Source organism: Cheilinus undulatus, linkage group 12, assembly GCF_018320785.1.
Source record: "Cheilinus undulatus linkage group 12, ASM1832078v1, whole genome shotgun sequence".
In the NCBI taxonomy this organism is placed as follows: domain Eukaryota; kingdom Metazoa; phylum Chordata; class Actinopteri; order Labriformes; family Labridae; genus Cheilinus; species Cheilinus undulatus.
In genome coordinates, this window is record NC_054876.1 from 12001604 (window position 1) to 12012697 (window position 11094).

The following is an 11094-nucleotide window of genomic DNA, read 5'->3' on the forward strand; positions in this document are numbered from 1 at the left end:
AGAGAAGAGAAGAGAAGAGAAGAGAAGAGAAGAGGGGGTATCAGCTCTGTCTTGTTGGATGCACATGGTTGCTGCTCCTCTCTTTGTGCGAGGGTCCAACGCACATGCTGCCCATGCATAATGCAAACCAGTCCAGCAGCGATCAGGTGGCAGGGTCTCTGAGAAAGAGAGGGACCCCCGCTCTGCACCACATGCACTGAGCACATCCTCTCTCCCCACGAGGGTTAACCCCACTCTGCTGCAACCGCCACTGCCCCCTCCACCTCCCCATCATTCTGCACTCTACTCCTCCTCTTTTCCCACTTTCTCCCTTTTTCTGCTCAGTCTGCCTCCTGCCACTGCACAGAAAGCACTCGTGGGATTTGCATGTAGAGTGTGGATGATAATTTAGAGGAGTTGATTCTGAGCCTCTTTAGAGAGGGCTTTCCTGATCTGTACAAGCTGACTGAATGTGGACGGAGAGGAGAACCTTTCCGCTGTGACTCTGTGGCTCGTGAAGATGCTAAGATTAGATATCTACTTCCACACATTCTTGGCGTGGCCGTACTTCAAGCAGCTAAAGCCTCTCCTCGCTGTAATGATCATTCAAACGCCCGAGGCAATGTAGATCACTCTGTGACAGTGGACAGACCGGACCTGATGCCTGCAGGACGTAGAGCTGCAGGCATGTGGCTACTTCAGTCCTGATTCAATTAACCACTCCTTCTTTCTGCTACGGGCTGCCGAGTGAAATTACACCACTTCTTCACCGTTCCAGTCATCTTAATTCATCTTCATCAAACAATCTTTGAGCAAAGATGTGAAAGCAAGAAATAAAAGATTCCTGCCACTAAAGTGAGTCAGTAAGACAGAAATGTGCTCTGTAACCAGGACGGCATCTCCTTCCACAGAGCAGCCCACTCTCCACATGAGCACGCTTCCCTCCATTCTCCATCCTGCAGCATTATCTTTAACCCATTCATTGCCACAGTTTAGCCCCAAATAAGCCTTTCTTGATCACTTTACAGCAGGTTTTTCACCTTAAAGTTGTCAAATTTATCATGCATTTCATGCATCCTGCTATATTGATGTGTTTTTGAGCTTCACAGACGAAATAAATGAAATAAAGAGCGATCAAATAAGCCATAATAGGCTGCTTTAATTAGGGTTGCACTGCTGCATCGGTTCAACGCCGGTATCAGCCTTGTCGACAGACATCAGCAGACAATGTGGCATGAACAGATGTCAGCAGCTGATGTTTATCTGTTGTGTAATATCAATTTAATGCTGCTTCTAGTACGCTGAACTGCTGATTCAGAGGAAAGGATTTTTCCAGGTAGAAGACAAACTCTGATCTGTTTTCACAGTCAGACATTCAGAGAAAATCTCTGCATTCTGGGAGCATTCTGCAAAGATGTTATTGGCATCAGTTCCGATTTTCACAATCAGTGCATCTCTAGCTTTAGTGTGAAATCTAGAAACCACAAATCTGAACACACAAGCAATTTTACACCCTTTTTAAGAGTGCTGGAGCATCACAGCCCCCTTAAAATAATCAAAACAGGACCAAATGCTCCTCTGTTTTTAAAGGTTATCAAAATTTTGCAAATATCACCATTTTGAAAACACTAAATTCCAGTTGGATGCACCTGGAAGACCTCCACAGGGAGGCGTCCAGGAGACATCCTAATCAGATGCCTGAACCCTCTAAACCGTCTCCTTTCGAGGTGAAGGAGCAGCTGCTAAGGCTGCGTCCACACATCCTCCTGAGGAATCTCATTTTGACTGCTTGAACCAGCAGTCTCACTCTTTCAGTCATTTCCCAAAGCTCGTGATCATTGGTTCTTTGCAGATGATGCCAAACAGGCCACGTTTGTGCTGTATATGACTATAACAATCATTTGGTGCAAAAAATATAAACATTCTCTATTCTTAAGCTACTTTGTGTACAGAAAGTAGTGAAGAATTCAGGCAAAAAAGTTTTAAAATTCACAGAGAAACAGTAGCAGGCAGAAATGAATAAAGTCTCACTGTTTTACTCATTCGGCAACCTCCAACTTTGTTTACTGTGATGGGAAATATGTCTCTTTGGAGAGATCCAGATCATTCAGCTCAGCTCAGTAGAGCTGGTCCCAAACTGTTCTTCATTTGGTCACAGTTTGGCTTTTTAAATGTAGGTTAAATAATGACGAAGAACAGAGGAAACTGGCACTCAAACAGGAGCTAGGTGCTGTGGCTTACATTAAGGAGCCGCTTTGTAGAACAGGCTTGTTCATGAACAGCACATCATCACTCACAGAGTATTTATGATAATGATCGCCTCCACGCCAGGTAAATCAGTTAAACGTTAAAAATCACTTTCTATGTAAAGTGAAGGAATCATGCCTAATGTATATGGAAATGATCTGATAATAGCTGCAGCACAGAGATCCATTTAGAGCTGTAAAGTACTAACATTCTTTTGTTCTCATTCATTCCTGTCTCCCTCTTTTTGACCCCCAACACACTTTCGGGATCACATGATTGCAATCAACCTTTTGGCAAGGGTTAGAATGAAGACCAACTGGTAAACTAAGAGCTTTGCCTTCCTCTTCACTGCAACAGTCCAGTACAACATCTGCAATACTGCCGATGCCTCACCAGTACACCTGCCATGAAGCACTTGGCATTTCACAATCAGTGTAGCTCTAGCTTTAATGAAAAATTTAGTTGGCAGATATCTGCATAACTAAGATTTGGATACAGCTCAATAATTTTCACACTTTCATTTTTTTTTAGAACAATTTATCCAAAGATATAAGCAGAATTAAACAACAGAATTGACAAAAAGGACAGGAAAACATGCTTTAAGACAAAATAAGAGCCGAAAATACACACTGTACCTTTAAGTGTTGTTTCCCCCCTGAACTGAACTCTTTTCAGTCAAAATTTACCCACAAGTTGAACAAACAAGCTCAGAAAACTTCACCAACGTGCATGCACATTCATCCTCACCCACAGAAACTTATTTCTGGGCTGCATCATCTCCAATTCTCACGTTTTACGCACTCCTACATGCTTTATCTCCATCTGTACAGAGTGTTCACTTTTTAATAAACCAAATATGCTCCATGTCTCACCCACAGTGACTAAAAAGCGCACACTTAAGGAGGATTAACACCACATGGCCTCGCCACACTCGCTCTGAACATCTCACAACACAGGCTGGAGATGTTAGACTAACCAGGAACGGAGGAACTAATGACACACTCCTCTGCTCTCTCTATCTCTCATTTTGCAATCTCCCACACACTGTCAGCGCGAGAGCATGCAGCCAGGTTTAAGGATGATGGAGAGGTGATCGCCTTAATTGATCGATCTGCAATTATGTGCAAGCTCCGGGTTAAAATCGTTACTGTCAGGCGTTTTCTTGAGTGTTAACAGAGACATGTGGGCTATCTCTTTTAAAGTGTAATAACAGAGGCAATGTGCAACAATAAAAACACCAAACATGCTTGAGGATTGAGCAGACTGTCCACTGCGCTTTGGAGAAACCCATTGTTCCGTCTGGTGAGACGCGAGATGCGTAAAAATGCCTAAATCTGCTCTTTTCTATGCGCTAAAGAGAGAGAGGAATTATCTGATCTACTAGAGGAAAAGAGAAAGAGACGTGTCTTACCGGCCACTGTGTATCTATCCATGTAATTAAGGACGTTTCCAAAGCTGAGGATCCCGGCAGCAGCAGCCGGTGAGCGGCATCTGAGCAGCGCAGCTCTGAATTTGTGGCCCGGCTTGCACGGGTGCAGGTCCGGGTTGGATTTCAGTCCTGGGCTCATGCTGCCGGACAGCGTGCGCACCTCATCCGAACTGCTGCAGCCTTCAATCTCGCACCCATCTCTGTCCACACACATTTTCTGGCACGGAAGATCCAGCGCAAAGGAATAAAAAAAAAAAAAAAAAAAAAAGAAGAAATAAAGAAAGCGAAAATGGAGTGGAGAATAGTTGTAGAAGGAGCGGACCGGGCTGTGATTGAAGCTGCTATCAGTCGCAGAGAGGTTGTTGTCTCAAGTGTTGAAGCGCTGGAGCGTCTCTCCTCGGGATCATATTTTTGTAGCAGTGCGCGGTGACGGACGGACTGTGCGCTCCTTCGTATGTTTTTTTTTTTTTTTTCGCTAAGGGACCTGGAGCTCTAGTGCGGGGGGGGGGGGTGTGACCTGCCTCTGAAACTCCTCCCATGAAGCCCTGCAGCGAATGATGGAGCCGCACCTGATACTGGAGCTGCAGAGACCGGAGAGCTGTGGAGCGCGGTTGGAAAAGCCTTTCTGTTATTTAAGGAAGCTGGCAGCGCTGGGAAATGGGTGGGTGGGTGTGACTTCTTTTATTTATATATTTATCTGTCCGCATTGATCACAACTGTACGGGAGAAATGGCTGCTGGAGAACAGAAATCCTCACTGATTATAGAGTCAGATAGGGCTGGGAAATATGTTCAGTTTTTAAAACACTGTATTCAAATAAATCAGAGGGCAAAACAGTGCCGTTTTCTGGTTAGTTAATAAAAATAGTTACCTTTGAACTTTTTGAATGTTATTTTATAGATACCAGGCTGAAGGCTCAGTTCAAAGAAAGAAAGAAAGAAAGAAACATGAATGAAAACTATACTTGTAGGCAAAAATAGTTATATTTATTTATTTATTTTTTCATTTAGTAGAAATCAGCTTATAGTGACCCCACACACACACACACACACACACACTTTTCAATTCTTATTAAAATGTATATTTGGAGACTCTAAATAGGCATCAGGTAACCAGATAATGTCAGATTTATTTACAGGTCTATTTAAAGAACATTTATTTATTACCTCTGCCAAGGAGATTATGTGATCAGGTTGGTTTGTTTGTCAGTTTGTTTGTTTGTTTGTTTGCAACATAACTCATAAAGTCATGGACGGGTTTTGATGAAATTTTCAGGAAATATCAGAAATGGCACAAGAAAGAACTGATTAGATTTTGGGACTGATCCGGATCACCGTCTGGATCCAGGAATTTTTTTTAAAGGATTCTTCACTATTGGGAGATAGGGCTAATGGCGGAGGTCTGCACTGTTAACGCTTTACACCAGGAGATGGCGGACGTGAGTAACTTCAATCCCAGCAGCAGTTTTTGGTGTGTTTCTATTCAAAGTTTCGGAGTTTATAGATTTGAAAGACACACGCCCGGTTGAGGAGACGAGTCGGAGCGTAACAGAGAGAAAGACAGAGAAATGTAGCGAGAATATTCACAATGCTGGGAGGAATAGAGGAATATTCACCCTCTGCCATGACGGAGGCACACAAATACGATGGAGGAGGTCTGCGCTGTCTGAGTGCTTTTCTAGTATTTAAAAATGTATTCAAGTAAAAAAAATTCTTAAAGACAAAACAATTAAATTCCATTTGTATTTGTAATTTTCTTTATCATGTTTTACCAACCAAAACCATTAAATATGGCAAAATGTGTTTATTTTTTTGATAATTTTGGATAATATTTATTCTCAAATAATTGATTAAATAACAGTATCACCAAGTAAAAAATATCACAACATTTTTAAATTGTATTTATGCTGCGTTCGATTTTGCTCGGAACTTGGAAAAATCCGGGTCAGAAATTCCGATTTTCGAGGTAAATGCGTTTCATTGCATAAGCTCGGAAAACATGGCCAGCCGCAGTAAGCTGATGTTTGTTTTGATGTTTTTCGAGGATCAAAAATTACTGTTGGGGAAATATATTCACTACTTGAGGGAGAGAGAGAAAGAGAAACGTCATATGCTGTAAGTATGACTTGAACGCACCAGCCAGGGGAATCCTGCATGCATCATTGCACTTATACGGGCATCAGAGCGAGCTGCGCAGAGGCCTATACTGTAGTAACACAAATGCTAAATTAGACGACACATAAAAGTAAACGTTTAGGAGAAAGTGACTCTCACGGTGTGCGACGCCATTTTGCTACGTCATTCCGACCGACTCAGGCTGCTTGGATCCTACCCGAATTCCAGAGTCGGAGTCCTGAGCTCAAGGGCCGTTCTATTGCACTTTTCCGATTTGGAGGTCGGATTTATCTGAGTTCCGAGAACAATTGAACGCAGCATTAGATTTTAATTTTCAAAGCTTTGTGGTGCAGTTCTGATTAAACTGCTGCTAACTTAGCTAACAGCTACAGCAGCAGCCATTGGATACAACTGCAAACCCCACCCGTAACAATCGCTATCTCATGCCGAAGCAGACCAGGAGAAGAGCGGAAATATCGCTTCTGTCATGAAAAGCTTTCAGTGTTGCTCCCTGCCCTTGTTTAAATAAAGAAAAGTTGTCCAGTTCTGACAAAAGGTCACTGTCAAAGTCGAAGTCGAAGCTAATCGCTCCAATAGCAGCCATTGTACACAACCACTCAAAAACAGCTAACTCTTTCCCTCTGTAACGATCACAAACTCATGTTGAAGCAGGTTGGCAGTGGAGTGAAAACATCTTTTCCCATCACGAAAAGCTTTTAGTGTTGTTTCAAATCTTCAATTTGACACAAACATCGGGGTTTGGAGCTTTTCAAGATGGATTTGCCTGATGACAGAGATGGAATGTGGCAAATTCATCTTTGCAAGGTTAAAATGGATTTATTAGCATTTCAAATTCAATTTTACATTTAATTTTTTTTTAAGCATTGCCCTTATATGTGTAATAAGCAAAAATTCAAGAGGATCTGGCAGCAGACCACAGATCTCAAACGCCACCTCTTGCAGACCACTACTGTGAGATGTCACCTCTGTCAGAAGAGAAGTGATGTAATTTAAGCGAACAATGAATTTCCTGTTTTCTAAAATTCTATTAGATTGATAAAGTTTATGTAAAGTTCCCACACTGGCTCTGATCAGGAATTGATAAACATCTAACTTCCTCACGGACACCAGCTGTATTAATATCAGATCGAAGGTGAAAAAAAAAATAATGACAGTGTATATTTTTTAAATTCAATTTTGTCCATAAACAAAGTCTGGCTCATGCATGAAATAATCACACACATTACAGAATAAGCAACATTCCATGTATAAAACAAAGAAAGGTCACAGGACTAATCCAGGTTTAAATTATGTATACAACCGTTTTAGAAGTGGTTACCCAAACAGTAGCTAGCTTTAGTTACATTAGCCTTAGCTAAAGGAAACACAGCTGCACTAGCTAAACTATGTAAGCCAATGTAGCTATGTAAGCAAATGTAGCTATTTAAGCTTTAGCAAACTAGCTAATGATAATGAAGTTGAGTTAGCTATCAAGGTAACAAAGCTACATAGGTAACATAGATTAGCTTTTGCAAACATAGCAAAAGCTAATATTGCTTCGGTAGCTGTGTTAGTTTTAGCTTTAGCTACAGTAGTTATATGGCTACTTTGTAGACAAAAGGGGTTTGTTAAATTTGCAACACTATAAAAAGTGTACAGTCTTCAGCTACGTTACTTATGTTGCTGACTAGCTTTGTTAGCTTTAGCCTTGGCTACACTAGCTGCGTTAGAGTGTTTTCATGGAGGATTAGCTTTTTCCTGTGAGCAGACAGGTGACTCTGCTTTACTCAGAGGTTTGAAATCATGTTTTCCAGGTGAGCCTTTATAACATTTATCTTTTGGTATCTCAGCCCTTACCTTAACCCTTACCCTAATACTTACCAAAAGTTCAATCCAGTTTTATTTTGAAATTTTTACTGTGTATTTCCATCCTGAAAGAGACAGGATCTCACAGTGGTGGTCTGCCAGATGAAGAGTCTGAGAGCTGCTGTATGTAGACAGACTGTCTTGAAAATTTGTGGAGAAGCATGCCCCTCAATCCTTACTAAAGGCTCACAGTCATGTCAGCCATGCCCCTATAAATGTATCACTCAATATCTATGTAAACAAAAATGGACAAGTCTTTGGGTGTGCTTCACAAAATTTCTGTACTGAAATAAGCAGGCATCGGGCAAAATATGTGGAGTGAATAAATGAAACAGAGCGCATACATTTGGCTGTTTATAAGCAATGTGACGACCAACCCTGGTCTCCCCTAATGACTGCTCAAAAAGAAATGATCACTGTTGGTACTATTAATAGAAATAGGTCACTTATATGTGCCACTGCTACATTTACTCTCCCCTGCTGCGCTGTTTTTTTAAGGAGAGACTCCCATAATATAAAGTGTTAAACTACCATATCCCTGAAATGTCTCTACAAATCACAGTGAAAGACGGATTCAGATCAGCGAAAACAGAGTTTTTGGGAAGGAAGAAGACACGTTTTATCTTTTCATAGAGCACACTTAAAAGTAATGGTCATCACAGTGTTTTACAGACAGGTACGACAACAGAATAGCTTGATTGATGGTTAAAAATAAAGAGGAATTTAACATAATAGCACTAATGAATCAAAATAAGGAAATTAAAGAACAGACTGTGAGCTGTCATTTCCTCCAGCTCAAAAGCAGAGTTGTTTGGAGGTGAATCAAGGTAACAGGAGAAGTTATGTAACAAAATAAAACAATGTTAAAATCACTGTGAATCTCACGCCAGGACACTAACCATGTGATCATATTTATACTGAGTAGGAGATGTGCTGTTACAGAATGAAAGAGGAAGGATAGACGTCATCTTACAAACCAGTGGGGCCCTGTTATTTGTTACTGGTTATTTCACAGAGAAGACTGCACCAGTTTAGATGAAAACAAAATAATATACAACAATATAATACTGTATGACACAGACATGGCACGACAAGATATGAAATTACATGATTTAACAAGGCTTACAGCAGGATACAGACTCATATGACACAGTATGGAATAAAATATTTTATGAAACAGTACAGTTTTGTCACGTTACATTGTTACATTACATTGTGTTTCATTGTTGTTTCATGTTTTGTTGTTTTATGTCAGATTGCGTTGCGTTGCATTACATTACATTATGTTGCATCATGGTACCTTACATATTGCTACGTTAGGTTTCATTACATTGCATTACATCAATAACATTAAATTACATTATTTTACCTTACATTATGTCAGTGGCGCAGGGGTTAGTGCTGTTGCCTCACAGGAAGAAGGTCCCTGCTTCGCTTCCCGGTCAGGGCCTTTCTGTGCAGAGTTTGCATGTTCTCCCCGTGCATGCGTGGGTTCTCTCCTGGTACTCCGCCTTCCTCCCACCACCAAAAACACCCTCACTGGGGTAAATGGTGACTTTAAATTGATCGTAGGTGTGAGTGTGAGCGTGCCTGGTTATCTGTCTCTGTATGTCCGCTCTGAACGGAAACCAGTCCAGGGTGTACCCCACCTTTAACCCAATGACAGCTGGGATAGGCTCCTTCATTTTTGGATATAGAGCTGCTTTAGTCTAAAAAGAAAGAAATATTGAATAAAGAACAATATTATATAACATGATTCAAAATATATAAGTATTATACCACTGAATATGTTAGAATACAATAATACAAAGATATGATATTGTATGATACCATGTGACACATATCCCATCATTCTTCTCATACCTGTTCACAGATTGAAGGATTTTATTTTTGTAAGTGATCCAAGATGACAGAAAGTAGTCATGACACTGAGTCAATCTGTTTATCACACTTTTAACCAGATTCATTGATAACACTTACAGTTCATGTGGGTAATTTACTTTCAGTGAATGAGGGTCAAGAGTGCTGGCTAAGATTGTATTGTAAAGATTAATGACAGATTAAGTGCTGCTAACCAACATATTGTTTCATGACAAAGACAATCGCAGCTACATAACAGACTGTTTATATCTCCCTAAAGAGGAATGACTGTAATCATTGTTATTGTTCATTGTATGATGAGGTACAGATCACAACCTTGTGCTTCATTTCTGAGAAATGCTCCTGAATGGATGACTAAACCATGAAAGAGAACCTATTTTTGATAGATTTTATACCATTACAGCTATACTAATAGAGTTGTATTCATCATGTGGTGTGGTCAGTTGTATGACTCCTTAAATATCTTATCAAACAGGCTAATGTTGTTCACTGAACATTTTTATTGTGTGATGAGAAAGATTATTATAGCTAACTGAAACTAACTTAATAACTATTACTAAAATATAAAAATGATTTTGTTCATTGAAACGAAATAAAAACTAAGCTTTACAAAAAGAAGAAAACCAACTGAAACTGAATTCTGCGCTTACAAAAGTAACAAAAATAAAATAAAATTTGAGAAAAAAACTCCTTAGTTTTAGTTTTTGACAGCAACTGACTGCCTGACATGTACGACCAATCCTTGAGAGCGTAAAATCACCTGATTTTGATTGGAAATATTTTAGGTCTTAAGTCGTATTTAAACATCAAAATTGAATAAATAAAATGAAAAGTGAAGAGCCCTTTTGGGTCTCACCCTGACAAGTACCCCATATTGCCCCAAAAAACTAAAACTGACTCTAAAACTAATAAAAACTTAACTGAAATGAAGCATTTTTGCTATATAAAAACTAGACTAAACTAACAAACCAACAGTTAAAACTAACTAAACAAAATTTAAAACCAAAAGTAAAAATGAAATAGAAAGAAAAACTATGGAGAAATCACTATTGTAACTTGGGTGATGAGTTTGTGTTTTCCCTTACATAAAACTCACTCAATAGTTTCTATGAAAAGCAAAATAAGGTTGCTTTTAAAATAAACTGCTTGTGGTCAGATATACTGGAACTTCTGCTGAGATGTGTGGGAATTAAATGTAAAATGACATTCAACCAAGCCTACACTCTGTGGGCTCTAGAACAGAAACAATGATCTTTAACAGAAGTACAGTTCACAAGTTAAACCAACAAAACCTCGACCATATGATATATATGACGTATAACAATATTTCAACATTGTAACTACAATGCTGTGGAAAATTATTTGTCCCCATTCCTGATTGCTTATTTTTGGAATATTTGTCACACTTGAATGTTTCAGATCAATCAAACCATTTCTGAGGCTTTAGGACCCCATGAGCCATTAACCACAAAAGTGAAAACTTGGAACAGTGGTGAACCTTCCCAGGAGTGGCCGGCCTACCAGAATTAATCCAAGAGTGAACGACTCATCCAGGAGGTAACAAAAGAGCCAGACCAA

General features: G+C 39.9%; 1 protein-coding gene across 2 annotated transcripts in view; it reads right to left on the reverse strand.

Annotated features, from left to right (window-relative positions):
• The window catches only part of spns2 (spinster homolog 2 (Drosophila)), a 128658-nt gene extending 124572 nt beyond the window's left edge, over positions 1-4086 (reverse strand). The window contains exon 1 of one of the 2 annotated variants that reach the window (XM_041800710.1): positions 3638-4086. In XM_041800710.1, the coding sequence (XP_041656644.1) occupies positions 3638-3869 (232 nt within the window). In that variant the 5' untranslated portion in view covers positions 3870-4086. The remainder of the gene's footprint in view (positions 1-3637) is intronic. The other variant, XM_041800711.1, reaches the window with a different exon arrangement.
• Positions 4087-11094: the final 7008 nt, after the last annotated feature.